At 50.9% G+C, this 25,475-nt stretch overlaps 2 protein-coding genes across 2 annotated transcripts in view; both read left to right on the top strand.

Annotated features, from left to right (window-relative positions):
- SPTBN4 (spectrin beta, non-erythrocytic 4) overlaps positions 1 to 25,475 on the top strand; it is a gene marked incomplete at its 3' end in the record, with an annotated part of 69,646 nt that overhangs the window by 2,516 nt on the left and 41,655 nt on the right. Inside the window, exons 2-14 of the mRNA XM_082677619.1 lie at positions 8,738 to 8,889; positions 9,999 to 10,172; positions 11,323 to 11,414; positions 12,612 to 12,692; positions 13,863 to 13,978; positions 16,031 to 16,143; positions 16,240 to 16,427; positions 16,502 to 16,619; positions 16,895 to 17,053; positions 17,731 to 18,033; positions 19,251 to 19,401; positions 22,606 to 23,536; positions 24,851 to 24,988. Of these exons, the coding sequence (XP_082533745.1) occupies positions 8,738 to 8,889; positions 9,999 to 10,172; positions 11,323 to 11,414; positions 12,612 to 12,692; positions 13,863 to 13,978; positions 16,031 to 16,143; positions 16,240 to 16,427; positions 16,502 to 16,619; positions 16,895 to 17,053; positions 17,731 to 18,033; positions 19,251 to 19,401; positions 22,606 to 23,536; positions 24,851 to 24,988 (2,716 nt within the window). The remainder of the gene's footprint in view (positions 1 to 8,737; positions 8,890 to 9,998; positions 10,173 to 11,322; positions 11,415 to 12,611; positions 12,693 to 13,862; positions 13,979 to 16,030; positions 16,144 to 16,239; positions 16,428 to 16,501; positions 16,620 to 16,894; positions 17,054 to 17,730; positions 18,034 to 19,250; positions 19,402 to 22,605; positions 23,537 to 24,850; positions 24,989 to 25,475) is intronic.
- LOC309836603 (ATP synthase membrane subunit K, mitochondrial-like) lies at positions 4,024 to 6,589 on the top strand (the record flags this gene model as incomplete). The annotated part of the gene is made up of 2 exons (XM_082676715.1): positions 4,024 to 4,032; positions 6,404 to 6,589. 2 exons carry the CDS (start codon positions 4,024 to 4,026, stop codon positions 6,587 to 6,589), a joined length of 195 nt encoding a protein of 64 aa, XP_082532841.1.

Here is a 25,475-nt window from a genome sequence, read left to right as displayed (position 1 = left end):
TAGTAGTGACTGAGGCAGCCCTGGTCCTGCTCCTCCAGGGCTCCCAGTCCAGTGGGAAATTTAGATCCAGCCCAAAATGATGACCCACAGGGATCAGGGCCGAGATGGGGGAGGCACAGGCAGAGGCCAGATGTGGAAGTTCAGGGCTGTAGGAGACCAGATGAGGGGCCTGATCCTGTCTAGAGAATCAGAGTGCTTTCTGGAGGAAGAGATGGCTGAGCTGAGCCCTAATGGACAAACAAGAGTGAACCCTGGGGAAGAGAGTGGAAGAATATTCCAGAGAGAGGGAACAGAATAGGCAAGACCTCTAGAAGTTGAGAGTGGCTGGAGCGAGGTGGTGAGTAAATGATGGCAGGCAAGGAGCCAGTGGCCACCAGATCTTGAGGGACCTTGTAGGCCATTCCATAGAGTGTGAGGGCACCTGGAGCTATGGTGAGATTTTAAGCAGAGGTGGGATGAGGTAACGTGAGGATCAAGGACTCCTCAACTGTTAGAACCACTGATTCAGACAGCACCAGCCCTGGACACCTCAGACAGCATAGAGTCCAGAGAAATGTAGGGACCCAGCTAAGAAAAAAAAAATTCTCATATACTCCCTGTGTCTACTTAATTATTAGAACTATGGTTTTCTGTTCCGTTATGGTTTGTTACCGGATATTGAATATATTGTAGTTCCCTGTGCTATGCAGTAGGACCTTGTTGTTTATCCATTCTAGATAAAATAGTTTGCATCTGCTAATCCCAAACTCCCAATCCTTCCCTCCCCCACCCCCTCCCCCTTGGCAACCACAAGTCTGTTCTCTATATCGGTGAGTCTGTTTCTGTTTCATAGATAAATTCATTTGTGTCGTATTTTAGATTCCACATGTAAGTGTTATCACTGAAATATGGTTTTCTTAAATGTACAAAAACACACAACTCTGTTTATATCTCTTATGCCTATGGTTCTCTACAACTTAAACACGTTATATTGGATTCCAGACCCAAACCACAAAACCAGTAACTTCAGCTTAACAGTGACTTCGAGATGCTGCTATCCTGCTGTTCAAGATACCAACATGACGTAGACAGCTAGGGTGCATTTTCTTTTGCATCCCTTTGCCCACTTCTCTCATCGTTTTCCTCTATTCACACTAAGGCCAAACCCTTGAGCAGAGTCTTCCGTAATATGTTTTTGCATGAAGGTGTTTTTTTTTTGGCCGCACTGTGCGGCATGTGGGATCTTAGTTCCCCCACTAGGGATCGAACCCATGCCCCCTGCAGTGGAATCGTGGAGTCTTAACCACTGGGCCGCCAGGAAGTCCCTGCATGAAGATATTTTAAAAAATTGTCTGGTCCCATCCATTACAGAGAGTTCCCATAATCATGCTCCACAGTTTTTTTGGTTTTTTTTTCTTTTAAATATTTATTTATGTATTTGGCTGCACTGCGTCTTAGTTGTAGCATGCAGGATCTTTTTAGTTGCGTCATGTGGGATCTAGTTCCTGACCAGGAATTAAACCCAGCCCCCTGCAGTGGGAGCACGGAGTCTTAACCGCTGGACCACCAGGGAAGTCCCATGCTCCACATTTTTTGTGGAGGGCCCTTTCCTCTTTTTTTTTTTTTTTTAATTGGACTATAGTTGCTTCACAATGTTGGAAGCCCCTTTCCTCTTGATCTACTCCTTTATTCTCTTTATTCTCCCATGTCTCACACCAATGCCTTCTCTCCTATAGGCAATCATTCTGATTGTTTTAACGCAAATCTTTTTCTTCGCAACACGTGCGTTGCTAATTAGTGTGCATGTATCCATGTTTTTTTTAACTCTAAAAGGTATTACATGATACAGAAAGGCAGATATATTGTGTGTCCAGCATTTCCACAATGAGCACCCCCTTGTAACCAGATCAGGAAACAGAATCTGACAGCCCCAGAGAAGTTCCTCTCAGGCTGCCTTTGTATCATCCCGAGAGTAAACACTGTCCTAGCCAGTGTACATTCATTTTGCTAGCATTTGAATTTTATATAAATGGAATCATGCAGTGGGTACCCTTCTGTGTTTGAGTTCATTCACTCAACATGCTTCTCATGAGATTCACCCATGTCTACCTGTATGTGTAGGTTGTTCCTTTTCATTGCTGTATAGTATTCCACAGTGTGAAAATGCCATGGTTTATCCATTCACCTGTTGATGAGCATTTGGTTTGCTTCTAATTTGGGGATGTCACAAACTAGACTATTGCAAACTAGTGATTTGTAGTATCACAAACTATTACAGATTATTGCTGCTCTAAATATACATGTTTTGAGAGATATAAGCACTCATTTTTGAGGCTTATACCCACCCAGGAGTGAAATTGTTGGGTCGTAAGGTATGTGTATATCTAACTTTAGTAGAAACTTCCAGTTTGTATCATTTTACATTCCCACCAGCAGTGTATGAATGATTCAGTTGTTGTACATCCAACCCTTGGTGTGGTCAGTCTTGTAATTTTAGCCATTCTAATGGGTGTGCATTCTACTGTGGTTTTAATTTGCATTTTCCTGATGACTAAAAACAACTAATGAAGTGGAGCTCCTCTTCATATATTTACTGACTATTTGGATATCCTCCTGTGAAGTGCCCATTCAAGTCTTTTGCCCATTTTCCTATTAATTTTCCTGCCTTTTTCTAATTGTTTTGCAGGTGTTCTTATATATTCTGGGTACAAGTCCTTTGTCTGATATACGTGTTGTGAATATTTTCTCCCACTGTGTGGCTTGCCTTTTCATTCTCTTAACGTTGCCTTTTGATGAACAGTATTTCTTAATTTAAAGGTAGTCTAATTTGATAATTATTTAATCATTATTTCCTGTATGGCTAAAATTCTGTGTCTTGTGTAAGAAATCTTTGCCTACTCCAAGGTCGTGGAGATATTCTTTTTTTTTTTTTTTTTTTTTTTGCGGCACGCGGGCCTCTCCCTGTTGTGGCCTCTCCTGTTGCGGAGCACAGGCTCCGGACGCGCAGGCTCAGTGGCCATGGCTCACGGACCCAGCCGCTCCGCGGCATGTGGGATCTTCCCGGTCCTGGGCACGAACCCGTGTCCCCTGCATCGGCAGGCGGACTCTCAACCACTGTGCCACCAGGGAAGCCCGGAGATATTCTTTGATGTTTTCTTCTGAAAGCCTTACTGTATTCCTTTCACATTTAGATTTATAAGCCAAATGGTACTTAGTATACTTATTATTGTGTACAGTGTGGGTCAAGGTTCTCTTTGTCCCCCACATGGATGTCCAGTGGACTCAGCTCCATTTATTGAAAAGACTTTCCCTACTGAACTGCAATTTCACTTTGTCATAAATCTGGGAGCCCTATACATGTGGGTTTGTACATGCAGGTATTGCTAATCGATCATAGTCTCGATTGCATTTTTTGCATTATGTTCTCATTCAGCGCTCTGCCTTATAGCCTCAAGACTCATCCATGTGGCTCTGTGCGCCTCTGCTCTGGCTTCTAACTGCTGCATGGAGTTGATGGTGTGCACTCGCCATGTTCCACTTTACCAATAATAGACAACCAGGCTCTCCCCAACCCCCAACCTGTCCCTGCCCCATCCCCCCTAATAGCACTACACTGAACATCGTCATACATGCTCTTTATAAACCAGCGTGGAAAAGTTTACGGGACATATACATAGGGAAAGCATTGCTGGCGCATGGCGGCTATGCACTAATTTAATTGGACTCAAATTGCCTTCCGAATGGCTGCCCCACCAGCAGGCATGAGGGTTATGATGTCCTCACATTTCCACCAATGCTTAGTGTCTCCGGCTTCCTAACTTTTCCCAGACTAATAGCCAATGTATCATTTACATATTGTCTCTCTCTATCCTTTCTCTGTAACCAGTAGTAGATAAGGGAGTAGTTAGTTCCTACTCTATGAAAACCTCAATGTATTAAAGATGTGAAAAATTAAAGTGTTATTCTAAGGAAATGCATTTCACTTGTGATTGGTGAGTACCACAGAGGGGAAGAATATATAAATGGCAAAATAATATGAGCGCAATGGCAGAGGTAGGACGATTGTCATTTGCCTTGGAGTCTTGACAACCCAAAGGTATGTGTGCCAGCTAGAGGGCCAGGAGGAAGCAGACGGCCCCCTCAAGGGGGAAATTGAGGAGAGTTTAATGAAGGGACTATTTAGAGAGGTGTGGAGATTCCTCCCCACCCCCAGGGACTGGGGCAGGACAGGGAGTAGTGAGAGGGGAGAGAGGCATCCCCAGGAGGAGTGGGGGATGTAGGGAGAGGCACCAGGTCCTGGGGAAGCTGGTCAGGCAGGGAGGGAACAAGTCCCTCAGCCCTTTTTCTCTCCTCTCATCTCCTGCTAGCGAAACCCAGCCAGAAATCTGAGGCCTTTAAGGGCCAGGGAGCCCATTCATATAGTTCAGGCCAACCAGCCTCCCTGGGCTCAGAGTAGGTGCAGAAGAGGGGAGAAGGCACCTGAGGGGCAGACGGAAGACAGCCAGCGAGGTAGCCACACACACTCACCAACACAGTGAACATTCAATGTCGACTTAGGTCAGAAGTGGCGCCCTGGGACACATCTGGTTTTCAGCCCCACTGTGTTTTAGAAAAACGTAAATCAGTTGCCAACATTTAAAAACAGGGAGATTTTTATCTCCAGAGTTTGGGCACCTCATGGGCTAGCATGTGATATGGCAACACTGGGCCTTCATTCCTGTGAGACTCCAGACGCCAGGGCCACGTGGCCGTTGCCCCCTTTTAGGGGGGCCTCGTTCTCTCATGTGGAGCCTGCCTGGCCCTGGTGGGCATTTCAGTTCTGGACCTCAGCTTCATGCTAACGAGATTGTAATCACAAACCCCCAAGTCTCACAGCATAGTCCTCTATAAAGTCACCATCCAGATAGTCCAGGATGTGTTTCTATTAATTTTCTCTGAGGATCATTGAAATGAAGTTACAAAATTAAAAATATTCTCCTGGGTCCTTGTCTTCCAAGCATGAGTTCCCAACACCCAGGGTCCCCCAGAGCCCACTGAAGAAATTCTGATTTAGTCCTAAACCCTCATTTTGGAAATGGGAAAATGGAGGCCCAAAGAGGGGGGATGTGCTTTTGAAGTCACATAGCTGGTCATCAGTAAAAGCAGGACTGAATCCAGTTGCCCTCATTCTGCACCACGCTGGGGATGCACTCAAGTTCCACTTGGGCCTCAGCATGGACCACAATCTGCTATGGGCATCGCCTTTGGAAGGCAGAATCAACAAATACCCAGTTCAGCATCTGTTCTGTCATCACTTCCTCGTGTGTGATCGATGTGTTCACACAGGTCCCCCATCCTATCCAAACAGCACAAAACCCACACTTAGGCAAACAAGATTGCCATTTGGATTTACTGTTCATTTCTGCATATTCACTTTCAAATTAGAGGCAAACATTCAAGATCCAACTTGAAGCACAAAAAAAATACAGGTCAGTCAGTGTGTGTTTTCTAGCAATGTGTATTTTCTACTGCCAGAGTCAAATGCAGTAGCTGATAATGTTACAAATGGTTAATGTGAGGAAATAAAAGTTATTGGGAGATTTCAAGTGGCTAAAAATGGAAATAAACTGGCAATATAAATCATGATTTCTGCACTCATGGGAAACTTAAAAGTGCGACTGCTAAATTATTTAGTGATAAAATGCAAACAGTGTCTGTACAGGCTAAGCTGCTGTAACAAGAGACCCAACAATACAGTGGCTTAAAGGAGATAGAAGCGTATTTCTCTCCCCTGGATAGTCCCTACATGAGCAGCCTCATTGGCAAGGAGGCTCTTCTCCAAGCAGTTAGTGTGGGTTCCCAGTTCCTTCTTCCATCCCGTGCTCTGTGGACCTTGGTGTTCAAGCTGTGGGAGTCAGGGGAAGAGTGAGGAAGGCCAGGCAGGGCTTCCCTGGTGGTGCAGTGGTTAAGAATCAGCCTGCCAATGCAGGGGGCACGGGTTCGAGCCCTGGTCCGGGAAGATCCCACGTGGCGTGGAGCAACTAAGCCTGTGCGCCACAACTACTGAGCCTGCGCTCTAGAGTACGCGAGCCACAACTACGGAGCCCACGTGCCACAACTACTGAAGCCCACGTGCCTAGAGCCTGTGCTCCGCAACAAGAGGAGCCACCGCAATGAGAAGCCCCCCGCACCCCAACGAAGAGTAGTCCCCGCTCACCGCAACTAGAGGAAGCCCGCGCGCAGCAATGAAGACCCAACACAGCCAAAAATAAATAAATAAATTAAATAAAATAAAAGTGGGCAAATGATTTGCATAGATCATTTCACCAAAGAAGCAATACAAATGGCCAATAAGCATGTGAAAGATGCTCACAGTCTTTCATCATTAGGGACGTGCAAATCGAAACCACCTTGAGACAGGCTTTCGGTTTGTGCCTTTTCGAAGGCTGAAATCGTGACAGGTCCAGAAACTGACACCCAATTCCATTTCACTGGTATCAAAAAATATTTCAACTCTTATACTCTCACAGGGAGAATGAACTGTGTACTGGCCACGTATAAAGGCATTGCTTGGATAGTCTTATACTTCAAGTTAAGGTCCAAAAAAACTCCAGCTGTGAAAGCCACATAAATGGATTCTAAACTGTACCTCATCTCCTAAGTGCTCATGCCTGGAGAAACTAATGTCAGCTCATCATGTGATACTAAATTTGTACAATAAATTATGAACCTGGGGGAAAAAATCACATTGAGAAACTACTTCACACCCACTGGGTTGACCGTAATTTTCAAAAGGAAAATAAAAAAGGAAAATAACAAGTGGTGGTGAGGATGTGGGGAAATTGGAACCCTTGTACATTGCTGGTGGGAATGTAAAATGGTTCAGCTGCTTTGGGAGACAGTCTGGCATTTCCTCAAAAGGTTAAACATAGAGTTACCAGATGACCCAGCCATTCCACTCCCAGGGCGATACTCAAGATAACTGAAAACACGTGTCTACACAAAAACTTGTACCTTATTGTTTGTAGCAGTATTGTTCATAATCACCAAAAGTGGAAACAACCCAAATGTCCATCAGCTGATGGATAGATAAGTAAAATGTACTATATCCATACAATGGAATATTACTTGACTGTAAAAGGAATAAAGTACTGATACATGCCACAACGTGGACGGACCTTGAAAACATTATGCTGAGTGAAAGAAGCCAGACACAAGAGGCCTGCATGATTCCATTTATGTGAAGTATACAGAATAGGTAAATCCTTAGAGACAGAAAATACATGAATGGTTGCCTAGGGTTAGGAGGCGAGAGAATGGGGAGTGACTGCTAATGGGTACAGGGTTTCTTTTGGGGGTGATAAAAATGTTACTAGATAGAGGTGATGGTTGCACAACTCTGACTATCCTAAAAGCCACTGAATTTACACCTTAAAAGGGTGAATTTTATAGTATGGGAATGTAGCTCATACTAAAACTGTTATTTTTTTAAATTTTATTTATTTATTTTTGGCTGCTTTGGATCTTCGTTGCTGCACGTGGGCTTTTTTTAGTTACAGCGAGCGGGGGCTACTCTTCGTTGTGGTGCACAGGCTTCTCGTCGCGGTGGCTTCTCTTGTTGCAGAGCACGGGCTCTAGGCACGCGGGCTCAGTAGTTGTGGCACACGGGCTTAGTAGCTCCGCGGCATGTGGGATCTTCCCGGACCAGGGAGCGAACCTGTGTCCCCTGCATTGGCCGGCAGATTCTTAACCACTGCGCCACCAGTGAAGTCCCTAAAACTTGTTATTAAAAAAAAGAAAATGGGGCGAGAATTCCCTGCCTGGCGGTCCAGTGGTTAGGACTCTGCGCTTCCACTGCAGGGGCACGGGTTCCATCCCTGGTTGGGGAACTAAGATCCCGAATGCCACGCCGCCAAAAAAACAACAACAAAGACGTGAAGAGGGAAGAGAGGTCCCAAACAATTTCTTTGTAAGCAAGCAAGGCGGAAGTTGTACACATTCCCCCTCCCCACCCGCTTAAGTAATCCCGCGCCTACTTCTTGCCCCAGGGATGTGGGAAACCTGGCAGTCCAGCTACTACAGAGGGGGAGATGTGGTTCCTGCTCTCAAGGAACATTCAGTTTAGCATATTCCTTCCTCTTCATTCCCCACAGCCTGTCAGTGGCTGACTCTTACTTTTTCGTCTCTAAATAACTCTCCAGTATGCCTCTTTCTCCCATCCCCTCAGCTTCTGCCCTGGTCCAGCCTCTTCCTCTCTCTCCTGGGTCCTTTCCCCAATCCCTTCCTCCCTGGGCTCTGGGCTGCTATTCTTGCCCTCTCTGATCCACCCTTCCCACAGAAGCCAGAGATATTCCTGAGACCCAACTCTCATCCTGTCCTTCTCCCTCCTTAACCCTCTGTGGCTCCCTAGCGTATTATGTGTCCCCACTAAACTGAGCTCTGCCTCGTATTCAGAGCCTAGAACAGCGTGGGGCACATAGTGGGTGCTCAGATATTTCCTGAACAAATGAACAGCGCTGACTAGGGTAAGAAACAGGGCAGCTTTCCTGTGGAAGTGACATCTCAGGAAAACTTTAAAGGACAGAGAAGCGGTCTCCAGGTGGGCATGGGGGGCCAGAGGGGGAGGGCGTCCCAGGTAGGAGGAGCCGCCTGCCCAAAGACCTGATAGTTGCAGGGAGCTGGGCCTGAGCACGATTTGGCTGGGCGGTGGAGGGCTGGGGTGAAGCTGGAAGGGGGAGTTCCTGGAGGAGACGAGGGCTCATCAGGGCCTGTCCTTCAGATGAGCGGGAGGCCGTGCAGAAGAAAACCTTCACCAAGTGGGTGAACTCGCACCTCGCTCGCGTTGGCTGCCACATCGGGGACCTCTATGCGGACCTCAGGGATGGCTTCGTGCTCACGCGGCTCCTGGAAGTGCTGTCCGGGGAGCAGCTGGTGAGGGGGCCAGAAGGGCTGGGTAAAGGGGGCGGCCCTAGCGTCTCGGGCTGGACTACTGCAGGCCTGGCTAATGGGTGGATGGAGCGACCTAGAAAAGCTGGGTGGGTAAAAGGCACCTCATTTGGGTGGGCGGGGTTCATGACCAAGGGATGGAGCCTGGTTGTGAGGAGCCTGGGGGTGTGGCTTGGAACAGAGACGGGTTTCCGTCAGAGAGGGCTGCCCTTCGGGCCGGGACTCTGGGCTTGAGTGGGGCTCCGCTGGAAGGGGTGGGGCTATTGGAAAAGGGAGGAGCTTTATTAAAAGGGACTGGCCTGGGTATGCGGTAGTAGGAGGCATGGCTAGAAAACACGGGCAGAACTCTGTTGTAGGGGGTCTATGGTTGAGGACGTGGTTGTCATCGAAAGCGTGAGGCCTAGGTCGCGGGAGTCTGGGGGACGAGACGGAACTCTTGTATGGGTGTGGCTTGTTGTATGGGTTGCAGTTGTATTTCTGGGCTTGGATGGGACTTCATCGCAAAGGGTGGTGTTCTGATGGAGCTAGAGATTGATTAAGGGACCAGAGCCTGAAGCTCAGGAAGTCGTGAGGGGCATGGCTATAGAATAGGAACAAACACCCTTGGAAGGAATAGAGCTATAAAAAAAGAGGAGAGCCCTGGGGTGGGGCGGGGCTTGATAGGAATGGGCGTGGCTCTAGACAGGGACCTGAAAAGGAGGAAGTGAGGGGTGGAACTAGTGGCAAAACATTGGTGGCCTGGGGCAGAGATCCAATGGAAGGGGCGGGAGTATGGCTACAGGCGGAGGGCGGAGCTTCACAATAAAAGGTGTGGCTATCAGCTTGGAGGTGGAGCTTAAGTTGAAGGGGCGAGGCCAGGAACTTGAAAAAGCCCTGAAAGGACATGACTTGAAAGGTTCTGGCTATGAACGGGGCAGGCCTTCTTTAGAAGGATTAGGTCCTGGGTCTTTGATAAGACTGAAGGGGCGTGGCCTGGACTTGGACATGGGGTTGGGAATTGTAGTTATGGGCGTGGCCTTCTTTGGAAGGGGTGGGGTCGAGGGCACAGTGCTCTTGGCCAGGTGCCGGATTTCCTAATGCCCCTGCCGCCCTAGCCAAGGCCCACGCGTGGTCGCATGAGGATCCATTCACTGGAGAATGTAGACAAGGCACTGCAGTTCCTGAAGGAGCAGCGTGTGCACCTGGAGAATGTGGGCTCACACGACATCGTGGACGGGAACCACCGACTGACCCTCGGGCTGGTCTGGACCATCATCCTGCGCTTCCAGGTGATCTCCAAGTGACCCCAGCCCAGCCCACCCCCCGGGGTGGGGCCTTAGGAGGGTGTCCCTCACCCACTCAATCAGTCATTCCAAAAATATTCCTAATATGTTCCAGGAACCCTGTTATAAAAAATCATGATCACCACCATCATCATGATCCTCGTTTACATAGTTTTTACTCTCTTCTAAGCACTTGGCATTTAATATGCACAGCAACCGCATAAATGAGGTACTATTCATTATTCCATTTTAGCAGTGAGGTAACTGAAGCCGAGGGACGTGAAGTAAATGCTCAACATCACATAGCTAGGTAGTAGGGTTGGAACTGGAATCCAGGCAACCTTGCTCCAGTTCAGAAACAAAATAGACAAATTTTCTGTTTTATGGAGCAAGACATGGGCGGGGGGGGGGGGGTTAGACAGATAATAAATAAACACGTCAACGTGCAAACAAGACATATATGGGAAGAGGATGAATCTAGGCAGAGAAGTAAAAAGAGCTATGAACAAAGAATAGACTATGATAAAGCAGTAAAAGCGATCTAAAATATCCCATTGATTGTGTTGAGATTTTAGCCTCGGTGTCCAGAGAAGGGCTCTCTGAGAAGCTGATGGCTGAATGAAGATGAAAGGAGAAAGCATTCCAGGCAGGGGGCACAGCAGATGCAAAGGCCCTGGGGTGGGAATGAGCTTGGCATGTTGCAGGTACAGAAAGACCAGTATGGCTAGAGACTGGGAGGCAGGGGGGAGACAGGGAGGAGTTGAGCTCAGAAGGGTCGGCAGGGCCTTGGTGATCTGTGATTAGCAATTTGATCTTACTCTGTCTGAGATGGGGAGAAATTAGAGAGTTTTATCAAGAGGAGGGGCATAATCAGATTTAGAAGGATCCCTCTGGGTTGGGGGTCGTGGCCAAAATTGGAAGCTGGGAGCCCAAGGAAGAGACTGGAGCCGGACCACCGTGTGGCCATAGGGAGGCGAAGAGGGCGCCAGGTAGGAAAGACTCTGGGAGGAGGGAGGAGTGGACATGCCATAAGGGAAGGGGAAGGGGAGAGAAGGGGTGCTCCCACCCTCTGCCTGAAGCTGCCTCCCCCATCTCCTCTGCCACTCCCAGGCTCAAGCCCTCCACACCCCAACAGCCATGTTTTGTATCCTCACAGATTCAAGTCATCAAAATTGAGACTGAGGACAACAGAGAGACTCGCTCGGCCAAGGATGCACTGCTCTTGTGGTGTCAGATGAAGACAGCTGGGTAAGCTCCCCTACCCCCATAAGCTCCCTCACCCCCAGGAGAGCCAGGCCCTAACCTCTGGGCTTCCCTCGGGGACAGGAGTGCAAGGGGCAGCCCAAATCCTCAGCATCAAAAGTTATATCTGAAATTAACAAACTGGTAGCAAACTCTTCTGACCTTGATGAATAAACCTGTATAACAATCCGGAAGGCCAGGTTCAAATTTAGAACCCGGACTCCTCAGGGAACAATGTCGGAAGGTGGCGGGCTGTCCCCATCCTGCTCCCTTCTCTCCCCTCATCTCGTCCTCCACCTCAAAAGGCCTCATGTGCACCTAGGTGGACCCCCGACCCTATCCCCAAGCTTTCCCCCGGCCCCCCACCCCTGAAAGCAGCCACCCGTCAGTCTAGGGGGGCACACACCAGGGCTCAGGCAGCTCAGGGTCCTGGTACCTGCAGTGGGGTTGGGAAGAGGGGCTCACAGACACCACCGGGCATGTCCCTGGTCCCCCTGCTGGGCGGGGCCTGACCTGAAACTGACCTGCCCTCTGGAGAGCAGCCCTGGGAGGAAGGCGGGAGGGGCAGGTATGGATGCAGACGGGGCTCTCTCTGACTCTTGTCCTCCTGGGGCTCTCTGTCTGTCTTGCAATGCTATCTGTTCTTCTGTGTGTCTGTGTTTACCTCTATGTCTGCTTTTCCTTGTTCCGATCTCTCCCTCCCTCCTCTCTCCCCTCCTATATCTCTCTCCCCACTCCTTTCTTTCCCCATCTCTGTCTGTACCTTGCTCTATCTCTGTCCATTCCTCTTTTCTCCTTTCCTTCTCTTGCTTATTCCCTCTGCCTCTCTGTCTTTCTTGCTCCTCTCCTGTCCCCTTCCCTCTCCCTCTCTCTCTCTTTCTCTTTCCATCTTCCTGGCTCTTTGTTTCTTTCTTTCTTTCCTTCCTTCTTTCTTTCTTTCCCCTTCCTTCCTTCCTTCCTTCCTTTCTTTCTCTCTCTCTCTTTCTTTCTTCCTTATCTACTTATATATCATCTGTATCTATCTACCCTTCTATCTACCTACCTATCTATCATCTATCTTTTATCATCTATCTCCTATCTATCTGTCTATCTATCTAACCAACCATCCATCAATCCATCTCTGTTTGTCTGTCTCTCCCTTCCTGCCTCTCTCCTCCTGACTCTCTCCATCTCTGCCTCTGTCTCTCCCTTCCATGCTGCCAGTTACCCTGAGGTAAACATCCAGAATTTTACCACCAGCTGGCGGGACGGCTTGGCCTTCAATGCCCTAATTCACCGGCACAGGTACCACCTGGCCTGGGGCAGCCCTGCCCTGCACGCTACCCCCGCCCCCATCCCTCAGGTACACGCCTGTACACGGATGTATATAGATGACACACACAGACACAGCACCCACCCCCTTCACCTCTCTGCACACATACACGTTTCCGTTCGCACACATGCTCTAACATACACACTTACACACAGATGCACACACAGACCCCTGTCCGGGCCACATACCCTGTGCACACATGGAAACACGTGTGCCCTTGCACAGATGTGTGCACACAGGAATATACTCATGCACATATATGGCTTCTACCTCTGCCTACTGCTTGGATGCCCACAGGGTGGGCAGCTCACTCCCCATGGATGGTCCACTCTGGAGTGTGCACAGCATCTCCTCCCATCAGAAAGTCCTTCCTCATGGTGAGCTCCCAGGCCCCCCATCTGGCTCCCTGTGAACCCACCTATTCATACTTCAGGGCCCGGGGCTGAGCTGGCTGAGGAAGGGTACCCAGACAAATTACGCCCACGTCATGATTGACCATGTGACAGTTTGGGGAAACTGAGGCCTAGAGACTGGGAGGGACTTGCTCTAGTGTGAGGGAAGCCAGAACCCATATGTACACACTCATGCACGTATGGGGAGACCCAGCCCCACCGACATACCCAGAAACCCGCAGGCTGTAACCAGGGTCCTGCTAACAAGGGACAATTTACTGGGTGTACTGGCATTGGTCTAAGTGCTTTCCAATAAGTCATTAATATTCAATGACCCTATGAGACAGATGCTATTATTCTACCCATTTTACAAACGAGGAAACTGAGGCACAAAAGCGATGCAGTATCTCACCCAGAGTGACAGCCAGGAAATGGCCAAGCTGGGTCTTGAGTCAGGAGCGCTGGCTCCAGACCTCAGACTTCCAAGCACTACATAATACTGTACAGAAACGCACCCACGTAGACAGGTGTGCATCATGAAGTCAGATGTACATGTGCCCTCATGCAGCGCTCACACCCACAGCTAAGTGCTGTGCAGACACGCACCAGCACACACAGCTTTCCCACTGGCCGGGTCGTGCTCCTCCTGCCCTCGCCCTGGGTGGGACTCAGACAAGGATGTCTTTTCATCCATTTGCCCACTGGCTTTGGAGCCTGCCTGCTGCCTGCCCTCTCTGTGCCCCTGCCCAGGCCCGATCTCGTGGACTTCAGCAAACTCACCAAGTCCAACGCCAACTACAACCTGCAGAGAGCTTTCCGCACGGCTGAGCAGCACCTGGGGCTGGCACGTCTGCTGGACCCTGAGGGTGAGCTCTGCATGGCCCCAGCCCAGATTTCCTCTTGGGGGACTCCCAGCCCCAGTGCCATCCCAAACTCAACCCCATCTGGCTGCAGTATCATCCTAAACCCCAAGGCCATTTCAAATTCCAGCTCCCTCCCATCTCCCTCCCCTTCCTCATCTCCAGTCCCACCTCCTTCCCAGCCCCACATCTTCTACTTTCTCTATCTCTACCTCAGACCCAACCCCATCTCCATTCCTATGTTCAGCTTAACCCCCCTTCCCCATCCTTAATCACCTCCCCACCAAACACAACCCCCATCTCTTCCTAACCCCGGCCCCATCCCTGAAGCCAACACCATCCCCAACCCAATCTGCAGCACTGTCCTATTCCTATGCCCACCCCCCTCCCCATCCCCAGCTCATCCCTTTGTCTGTCCCCATCCACAACTCTGTCCTCATCCCCAACCCCTTTCCCATTTTCAGTTTATTCCCAACCCCACCCCCGACTTCAACCTCATTCCCAGTCCATGATCTCACCCAATACCAACCCCCCATCTCTGGAATAATGGCCATAATCATACCCCACCAATCCCCCATATCTGGAATAAGGGTTACTCCCTTTTTCTGAGCATCTACCATGTGCCAAGCCCATGGCTGGGAATTGTATCAGCACTGTTCCCTTTCATCCTCACACTGACCTAGTTGGATAGAAGTCATCAATCCTGTCATAAAGTGATGGAAACGAAGGCTTAGAGACGTGAAGTCAGTAGCCCGGCGTCACACTGAAAACCCAGTAAACAGGACTTTCTGATTCCAGAATTCATGGTCTGAATCATTTCTCTACCTTGCCTCTTACAGTGCCTGACACATAGCCGGTGTTTATTGGATGTCAGTTTCATGAGCTGAGGACGGATAAGGGCAAAGTATAATGCTGTGCATTCAATGAGTAAATTAAAATGATAATCAGGATTTACTGAGTTTCTCCTCTGTGCCAGGTTATTCTTTCTAATACTGATAGTGTTTCTAGGTGGCTGGCATTGTGACTATCCTTACTGTAACAATGGGGAAACTGAGCTCAAAGAAGTTAGGTCTATTTTATAGCTATTTAGTGAGTAAGTGGTCGAGCTGGGATTCAAGGCTGCCTCCAGAGCCTGTGTCCTTGACCTCAAACTTCACATACCATTCATACACTTAGTGTATGTATTTACTGAGCTCCTACTGTGTGCTGGGCATGGAAGGAACAGTGGCAAAAGACAGGCATAGCCCTTGTCCTCATGGAGCTCAAACTCTAGGTAAGAACATAATCACATAAGGGAATATGTAATTATAAATTGTGATTCGTTCTAGGAAGAAATGATAAGATGTTATGAGGAAGAATAACAGGAGGAGACCAGCTCTAGACAGGATGAACAGAAAGGCTTATTTGAGGACACTTAAGTTGAGTGGAGCCCTGAAGGATGAGTAGGAGTTTGGCATGAAGAAAAGGAACAGTGTTTCAGACAGAGCAGCATGTGCAAAGGCCCTGAGGTAGAAGGTAGAATAGTGTGTTCCAGAAATCATTATAGAGGGATGTCCCTGGTGGCACCGTGGTTGAGAATCCACTTGCCAGTGCAGGGGACACGGGTTCGAGCCTGGTCTGGGAAGATCCCACATGCTGTGGAGCAACTAAGCCCGTGCACCACAAATACTGAGCCCATGAGCTGCAACTACTGAAGCCCACGCACCTAGAGCCCATGCTCCGCAACAAGAGAAGCCACCGCGATGAGGAAAAAACCTGCTCACTGCAAATAGAGAAAAGCCCGTGTACAGCAACGAAGACCCAAAGCAGCCAAAAATAAAAAAATAAGAAATCATTAGAGATAATCTCTCTATGGTGGTTTATATGTGTCAGGCACTATTTAATCCCATGAGGTAGATGCCCACTGGGCAGATACAAAACCTGAGGAACAGAGAGGTTAGTTATCTTGCCCAAGGTCACACAGCAAGTAAGAATGAGTTCTCCCTCCCCACTTAATACCTTCGGTCTCTCTGTCAGAGCGCTCATCATCCTGCTCCCTCACTCTCCTTTAATCATCAGATGTGAACATGGAGGCTCCGGATGAGAAGTCCATCATCACCTATGTGGTCTCTTTCTACCATTATTTCTCTAAGATGAAGGCCCTGGCTGTGGAGGGGAAGCGAATTGGGAAGGTAAGAGGAGCCAAGGAATGGGGAGGGTGGGAGCCTGGGAACCATATGGGGGCATATCCGGGATGAGGCTGACCCCACCTTCCTTTGCCGGGTCAGGTCCTGGACCAGGTGTTGGAGGTGGGGAAGATCATTGAGCGCTACGAGGAGCTGGCAGCCGAGCTGCTGGCCTGGATCCACCGCACCGTGGGCCTCATCAGCAACCAGAAGTTTGCCAACTCGTTGAGTGGGGTGCAGCAGCAGCTTCAGGCTTTCACAGCCTACTGCACACTGGAGAAGCCCGTCAAGTGAGGCCCAGCCCCGGGGGGAGGGTGGCAGGTGGGGGTGTGGAGGCAGGGTTCCTGAGCTCAGGCCCCTTTAGGTTTCAGGAGAAGGGGAACCTGGAGGTGCTGCTCTTCAGCATCCAGAGCAAACTGCGTGCCAGCAACCGTCGCCTCTACGTGCCCCGGGAGGGCTGTGGCATCTGGGATATTGACAAGGTGAGGCTGAGGATGTAGGGGAGAGGAAGGGTTGCTCTGTGAAGTTGTGTAGGTCGTGCATTGCTCAAGGGGAGCCGTTCACCTGGCAGACATCATGGACTGGGTATTCATTCTGATGGTTTTTCCAGCAGTAAAGGGTCCCGAGGAAGCAGTGTTTTTTTTTCCAATCTGCGCCAAGGTGCCATAAGTGCTAGGAGTGACCTCAAATAGAGAAGCCAGGGCCATTAAACTGTGGGCAGCTGTTGGAATCTGACTGCCTCCTCCTGCCTCCTTAGGCATGGGGACAGCTGGAGAAGGCAGAACATGAGCGGGAGGCTGCCCTACGGGCTGAGCTGATCCGGCAGGAGAAGCTGGAACTACTAGCCCAGAGGTTTGACCACAAGGTGGCTATGCGGGAGAGCTGGCTGAATGAGAACCAGCGCCTGGTCTCCCAGGTACAGGGCGTAGGGCTTGGCTCCGGGGGAAAGGGAGGGAGGATGGCGCTGATGGCCCTGGGACCAGAGAGAGAGACTTGATCTCCTAAGCAACAGAGAAGTGTTGGATTAGTCTCCTAGGTGACAAATGAAGGTGGGAAGGGAGAATTGGTTTCCTAAGTGTTTGGCGGGGGAGGGGTGTGGGCCTGCTCTCCAGGGTAATAGGAGGGTGAAACTGGTCTCCAGGGTAACTAGAGAGGACAGAATAGGGAGAGTATTTAATTAAGTGACAAAGGAGGTTGTTATCTGGTGTCCAGCGTAACTCAGGAGGATAGAATTGGTCTCCTAAGTAACAGGATATGGTAGGCCTGGTCCCTAGTCTCTAAGGAAATGGAAGGGTGGGGCCTATTTCCTGGGTAACAAGTTTAGGGTTAGAGATGTAACAGGGAAGGGTGGAGCTGATCTCCAGGGTAACTGCGGGTGGTGGAGCTGGTCTCCAGGGTAACTGGGGATGGTGGGGCTTGTCTCTAGGGTAACAGGGAAGGGTGGAGCTGGTCTCCAGGGCAACTTGGGGTGGTGGGGCTGGTCTCCAGGGTAACAGGAGCCGGTGGGGGAGTTTCCAGGGTCACACAGGCTCAAGGTAACAGGTTGACTGCTGAGGCAACGTGGATGAGTGTGTGTGGCCTGCCCTGCCCCAGGACAACTTTGGGTATGAGCTGCCAGCAGTGGAGGCAGCCATGAAGAAGCACGAAGCGATTGAGGCAGACATTGCAGCCTATGAGGAGCGGGTGCAGGGCGTGGCCGAGCTGGCCCAGGCATTGGCGATTGAAGGCTACTATGACGCCCGCCGAGTGGCAGCCCGGCGTGACAGTGTCCTGCGGCAGTGGGCCCTGCTGACTGGGCTGGTAGGTGCCCGGCGGACACGGCTCGAGCAGAACCTGGCCCTGCAGAAAGTCTTCCAGGAGATGGTGTACATGGTGGACTGGATGGAGGAGATGCAGGTAGGGGCCAGATCGGGGGCCAGTGATGGGAGTGGCATGCCAGGAGGGGAGGAAAGGGTATATACACTGAAAGGATTGTCAAAGATGGAGAGGGAAGGGGAGAGAGACAGAAAGATGTAAAGAAAGAGTGAAAGATACAGAGAGGGACAGAGAGGCAGAAAAAGAAAATGTGAGAAAGAGAGAAAAATATCTGGAGAAATAGATAAAAATACACAGTAATATGGAGACAGAGCGAGTCAGGGACAGACAGAGGCAGAGAGATTAAGTCGGAGGAAGATCGCGACAATTTGAGAGAAAGAGAAATCAGAGAAAGAAAGAGAGAGAGCTGGAGAAGAAGACCCAAAGGTAGCAACAGAAATCTAAATGGCTACAGAGAAAGACACATAGGAAGATGGAATCCATGTGAGAAAGAGAGAGACCTACTGGAGATAGATAGACAGATACAGAGCAAGATGGAGATAAGAAGGATGGAAGCAAAGAGACAGAGAGAAGTACAGACACGAAGAGAGACATGGAGGGACTTCCCTGGCGGTCCAGTGGGTAAGACTCCACGCTCCCAATGCAGGGGGCCCAGGTTCGATCCCTGGTCAGGGAACTAGATCCCACATGCTGCAACGGAAGATCCCGCATGCCACACCTAAGACCCAGCACAGCCAAATAAATAAATAAAATTTTTTTAAAGATTAATTAATTATTTTTGGCTGCGTCGGGTCTTAGTTGAGATGTGCGAGCTCAGTAGTTGTGGCGCGTGGGCTTAGTTGCCCCGCGGCATGTAGGATCTTAGTTCCCTGACCAGGGATCAAACCTGCGTCCCCTGCATTGGAAGGTGGATTCTTTATCACTGGACCACCAGGGAAGTCCCAGTATTTTTTTAAAAAAGAGGGAGAGACATGGAAAGAAAGAGATAGAGGTCGAGATGGAGACAGAAGTGTAAATGAGAAAGGGGGGACGGCAGAGAGACAGAAGAAGGGGGAGATGGAGGCGTAGAGAGGGAGACACGGTGACATAGAGCCCAGAATTGTGGAGACGATGAGAGATGGAACATCCAGAGAGACAGAGATGGAGAGAGATGACAGATACATGGAGACTGAGACAGATCAGAGTTCGAGTGATGGAGTAGAGAAGCAGAGGGCTGGCATGGGTGAAGGCGGGGTGGGGGGCGCGAGTGGCCTAAGGGCCAATGCCAAAAATATACTCAGGGCTGCCCCTACTTGTAGGCTCAGCTGCTGTCCCGGGAGTGTGGGCAGCACCTGGTGGAGGCAGAGGACCTGTTGCAGAAGCATGGACTGCTGGAGGGGGACATCTCGGCCCAGAGTGAGCGGGTGGAGGCGCTCAATGCTGCTGCCCTGCGTTTCTCCCAGCTTCAGGGTGAGTCTGAGGTTGGGGATTGGGGTGGAGACTTTCAGGGCTGGTGCTAATAGAAGCAGAATGTCTCCTGAGAGACAGAATGAAGGAGTGAGCTCCCCATCTTTGGAGGCATCCAAGCACCAACTAGGATCACACTCCATCAGGGATATCACATGGGAAATTAGTGCCTTGAGTGAGAGGTTGGACCACATGACTTCTTCCTGCTTTGAGATTCTGCAGTAATAGTTCACGTTTCTTGAGCACTTGTTATGTGCTAAGCCTTTCACAGCCGATCTCAGTGAATACCGTAAAAAGACTGGGTAAGGTAATTATTGTCAAGGCCTGTTTAGCATCAAGTGCTAGAAACTCAATTTAATTCACTTAAGGAGGAAAGGGGAACGCACTGGCTGATGTCACTAAATGTGCAGGAAAGGATGAGTGTTGCTTCAGGCATGGCTGGATCCAGGGATAGTTCAGTGATGCTTTTAAGACTCCATCTGTTTCTGACTCCAGTCTTTATGTTTGTGTCACTATTGGGCTGTCCCTCCCCTGGTGGTGTAAATCTGGAATCATTCAGCAGCTTCGCAGACCCAGCAAGAGACAGGCCCCTTTCTCTCAATATTATGGCAAAAGGTCCAAGGAAAGTTTTCATTAGCCCACTGTGGGTCCCGTTCCCATCACTCAGTCAAGCATTATGGCCCCAGGCTATCCAGTGATCTAATTGGCCACATTTATGTGACATGCCCTCCCAGAGCCAAGAGTGGGGTCAGCTCCCTCCAAAGACATGAACTGAGAAGGAGCGGGGTGGGGCGCCGTTAGCAGAAGCAGGGACTGGATGCTGATAGGCAAAACCCAGACTGGCTCTAAAAACGTTCTCATTTTACTGATGTCAACGCCCTCCAGCCAAAGACCACCAGGAACCCTGCTGTAGTCAAACCAAGCTGGGTTTTTTGGTTCTTTGCACACACCAGGGGAACCATGGGGCATCTTAGTAAGAGGATGTTAAGACGGGCTTGTTATAGGATGTGGGCTTGTGTTAGGTGATTTGGGATGATTTAACATAGTGTGTTTTGCTGCAGATTGGATGCTGTCAGGAAGTGGGGGTAATTAGATGATTGCGCATCTTAATCATTTTTATCCGGGTAGTGGGAGGAACAGGATTGGCAGGAGCGGTTCACCTTGGCCAGGTGAGGGGGCGGGCAGGGGGGTGGCCGTTTTTGTGGTTTGCACAGTGACTTTGTTTTGGGTGCTCTCAGACGTGATTGTGGAACGGTCTTTTCTTCGTCCCGCTCCATCCCTATTGCAAAGTGGTCTTGTCTGACGTTGTGTCCTGTGCAACTGTGTATGAGTGCTGACAGCATCAGAGCTGCTTTTTTCTTTCTCACTGATGAGGAAACTGAGGCCCAGAGCCGCAGAGCTGATCAGAGAGAGGGCATGGAGGCTGGTCTGTCTCACTCCTTTATCTGGAGCCATGGCCCTTGGGAATCCCGGAGCATTGTTAGGAAAGGAAGACGCTGTCCAGCTTGCAGGATGGTCAGGGGTTTCTCACCCTCATGGACTGGGTCATGTCCTAAGAGCAGATGTTGAGGTCTCCTTCCAAGCCCCAGTGCGGACATCCCCATCCTAGCTCAGCCCATCACCAGCCTCATGACCCCACGAGACACTGTCGGGACCCTCTCCTTCACCTTCACTCTTCATCCTCATTCTTACGGATGTTTGTCAAGGAAGCTCCCTCGGTCTTCTCCTTGTGAGGTCTCGGTGCCTGGTGACAATGCGCCAGCAGCACCGTGGAAACAGCAAAGAGGCTAGTGTGGGGTGTGTGTTGTCATGGTGACGGGAGGCAGCGCTGTCTGATAAGTGGTCCAGAGTGTGGCGTCCTGCTTGACCAGTTCTTAGCTGATCCTGGGCAAGTAGTTTCCCTCCCTGGGTGTGAGTTTCTTCACTTGCAAGATGGAGCTAAGGAGGATGCTGGCCTCATAGAATGGTTGTGAGAATTAAATGACAGTGTGTCAGAGTAAGGGCCAGATACATGGATACTGCTGATGTTTATTATTCAGCTGGATGCCTCCGTATTTGGGTCAATTTCAGTGAATGTCCACAAATGCAGAAATCCCACAGGCCATCTAGGGCAGTGTCTCTCATACTGGTATTTTTGTTTGTTTGTTTGTTTGTTTTTGCGGTACGCGGGCCTCTCACTGACGTGGCCTCTCCCATTGCGGAGCACAGGCTCCGGACACACAGGCTCAGCGGCCATGGCTCGCGGGCCCAGCCGCTCCGCGGCATGTGGGATCTTCCCGGACCGGGGCACGCACCCGTGTCCCCTGCATCGGCAGGCGGACTCTCAACCACTGCGCCACCAGGGAAGCCCCTCTCATACTTTTTTGACCCAGTAAGAAATACATTTACCGCATGACCCAGAGTTCACAGGCACACGTGCAGACACACACACACACAGACACACAGAGACACCAAGCCTTTATAAAACGATGCTTCTCCCCTTACCTCTGATATTTTCTATTCATTCAATTCCATTTCATTAAAGAAATGCTGGCTGCAACCCATTAAGTTAGTCTCACAGTTCTCAGTCACAAACCAGAGGTCCAGGAGGAAGGTGAAATATTTGAAGACAAAAAAGGAGTTTAGGTCATCACTGCGTTAATAGATAAGGTAACAGAGGATGAGAGAGGGAACCCAGAAGCATAGCTTAAGAGTAGAGAAGTTTCATCGGGTCCATTTCTGAAGGGAAAACACTGTATATTTACACTAAAATATACACATTCTAGGATTCTCTGAATCTCTGTTTCCATTCATCATTCAATCAATAAGTCACCGTTTTCACTAGGTGACTGCTCTGAGCTCCACCCTATGCTGGGCAGTGGTGGGGACATGGTGTGCTGGAGACAGTCCCTGGCCCTGTCCTTACGGGGCTCCCAATCCAGTAGGGGAGACAGACTGTCAGTGACGGCCCAGAGGGTTCAGAGCTAGGTGAAGCAGTCACAGGCAGAGTGGTCCGGGCTGGGATGGGAAGCAGAGAAGCCTGGGAGAGCCAGAGAAGGCGCCTGCTCCAGATTTGGGGTGTCAGGGAAAGCTGCCTGGAGGAGGGGAGGTGTAACCTGGCATCTGATGAAGTCGGGCCAAGGACTAGGCAGGTAGCCTTGTACCACCCTCTCTTGGACGCCCCCTGGCCCGTGCCCAACCCGGGATCTGCCCCTTTTCCTGGTCCAGGTTACCAGCCCTGCGATCCGCAGGTCATCTGCAACCGCGTGAACCACGTGCACGGCTGTCTGGCGGAGCTGCAGGAGCAGGCGGCTGGGCGACGCGCGGAACTGGAGGCCTCGCGCAGCCTGTGGGCGCTGCTGCAGGAGCTGGAGGAGGCCGAGAGCTGGGCCCGCGACAAGGAGCGCCTCCTAGAGGCGGCGGGCGGCGGCGGCGCGGCGGGAGCGGCGGACGGCGCCCACGACCTGTACAGCACCGCGCGCCTCCTGGCTCAGCACAAGATCCTGCAGGGCGAGGTGGGCGGGCGGCGGGTGCTGCTGCAGCAGGCCCTGCGGCGCGGCGAGGAGCTGGCCGCGGCCGGTGGCACCGTGGGCCCGGGCGCCGAGACGGTGCACCTGGCGGGCCTGGCGGAGCGCGCGGCGAGCGCGCGGCGGCGCTGGCAGCGGCTGGAAGAGGCGGCGGCGCGGCGCGAGCGGCGGCTGCAGGAGGCGCGGGCGCTGCACCAGTTCGGTGCGGACCTCGACGGGCTCCTGGACTGGCTCCGCGACGCCTACCGCCTAGCAGCCGCGGGCGACTTCGGCCACGACGAAGCATCCAGCCGCCGCCTGGCCCGCCAGCACCGCGCGCTCACCGGCGAGGTGGAGGCGCATCGCGGGCCCGTGGGCGGCCTGCGGCGTCAGCTGGCGACACTGGGGGGCGCCAGCGGCGCCGGGCCACTGGTGGTGGCACTGCAGGTGCGCGTGGTGGAGGCCGAGCAGCTGTTCTCCGAGGTGACCGAGGTGGCTGCTCTGCGGCGCCAGTGGCTGCGGGATGCCCTCGCTGTCTACCGCATGTTCGGCGAGGTGCACGCGTGCGAGCTTTGGATCGGTGAGAAGGAACAGTGGCTGCTCGCCATGCGTGTGCCTGATTCACTCGACGACGTCGAGGTGGTGCAGCACCGGTGAGCGCGCACTGGTGGGATTCCCCGGTCCCCTTCCTCACGCACACAGTCTCGCCTTCCTTGGTTCAACAGTTCCCGTGTCCACTCACCAGGAACCGGTGGTTCCAGTAAAATGGGAATGATATTAGTCCCAACCTCACAGGCTACTGGAGAACAATAAATGACTTAGTATGTGCAAACTACTTAGCAAATGCCTGGGACCAGGGAGCATTCCATGAGCGGCTGCTATTATTACTATGAGGCTTACAGTCACCTGGCACGAAATTAACCTGAGCTCCTCCAGGGGTGTCCCAGCCTGCCCCCTCTCCCTGTGGCTCCTACTGCCCTTGCATAGATGTTGCCTCCCTAGCTATAAAATTGTTCTGACCCATGTCACTTTCTCTTCCCTCACCCCATTTCACATTTCTTCACAGCAGTTACCACCATGTGACACATTAGATACTGATTGGTCTGTTGGCAGATTTAGAAATGGGTTAAAATAGTGGATGAACCCTCCGCACCTCTCTCTCTGAGCATGTTCACCCATCCACTCATTCAGTGGGTACTTATTGAGCTCCTGCCCTGTTCCAGGTCTTGGGCTGAGCATTCCTGGAAACACAGGCCTGGTCCCTGCTGTTACTGTGCCCACAGTTACCCAAGCCACAGCCTTGGGCATTGTTTTAAACAAGGGAGGACCATGGCCAGCTTAAAACAGATTTCCCTGGCTGCCATGTGGAGGGTAGGTTGGAGGGGGTGAGAGTGGTGGCTGGGAGCCCAGAGAGGCAGCTGGGGTGAGGATTCAGGTAGGAGAGGACAGGACTGGACCAGGGCTGGAGCCCAAGTAGACAGGCCATGGGGGCAGACAGGCTTGGGGGGAGTGTTTGTCAAAAACAGAGCCCAGGGAATGGGGTCGGGGGCTGTCCCTGAGATGGAGACCCAGAGGAAGAACAAATTGGGGGAGATGTTGAAGCTAGTTTGAGTACAGTGAGGACCCTGGAGGAGATGCACAGCAGGCTTTAATGTTGGAGACAGGTTCAAAAGGAATGAGGTTGAAGCTGGAGACAGATGTGTGAGTGATGGGTTCAGGGGCAAGGACTGTGGGAGTGGGTGAGATGGGCCAGGCAGGATGTGAGGGAAAGCTCAGAGGGCCCAGGACAGAGCCCTGAGGAATCTAACATTTAAGTGGCAGGTAGAAGAAGAGAAGCCAGCACAGGAGCCTCAGGAGGTGAGGTTGGAGAGTTAAGAGAAGAACCAGGGGAAGGCATCTTCCCAAAACCCAGTGAACAGGGCCCCAGGGTCCAGGCCTCTCTGAGCACGTCCATCCTTCTTCCGCAGATTTGAGAGTCTGGACCAGGAGATGAGCAGTCTGATGGGCCGTGTCCTGGATGTGAACCGCACAGTTCAGGAACTGGTGGAAGGAGGCCACCCCAGCTCAGAGGAGGTGCGCTCCTGCCAGGACCACCTCAACAGCAGGTAGGTGAGGCCTGGGGCTGGAAGTTCTTCTAGGTATCCCACACCAGTTCTTCCCATCATTCTTTTCCTCATTCACCAACTGTAGAAATCAAGAACGTGCACTTTCAAATCCCTGAGATGATAAGGGCCATCTAGTAAATTAGCAAAATCTTGAAAAAAAATTAAAATACCCAATGCTAGTGGTGATATGTAAAATGAGGACACAATACATTTTAATGGGGTATTAACTTACTTCTTCAGAAATGATTTATTGAGTATCCACTATCTGCTAGGAAATTTTCCAAGTACTTTTGTTTTATCTCCCCATATCCCAATTTCCATAGTAAAGTTTCCAGAATTCAGAGCTCTTTAAGAATAGCAACAACTTAAATCTTTCCCGCTAGAACACTGCCAGTAGTTCTTGCAAGGTAGGGTTTATGGATAAAGACACAGATCCAGAGAGGTGAAATCCTTATTCAAGCTTACTCGGTCTAGTATGTAGGAGTCA

This window comes from Grampus griseus (genome assembly GCF_964374135.1).
Source record: "Grampus griseus genome assembly, chromosome: 19".
In the NCBI taxonomy this organism is placed as follows: Eukaryota; Metazoa; Chordata; class Mammalia; order Artiodactyla; family Delphinidae; genus Grampus; species Grampus griseus.
This window is presented reverse-complemented; position numbering and strand designations above follow the sequence as displayed.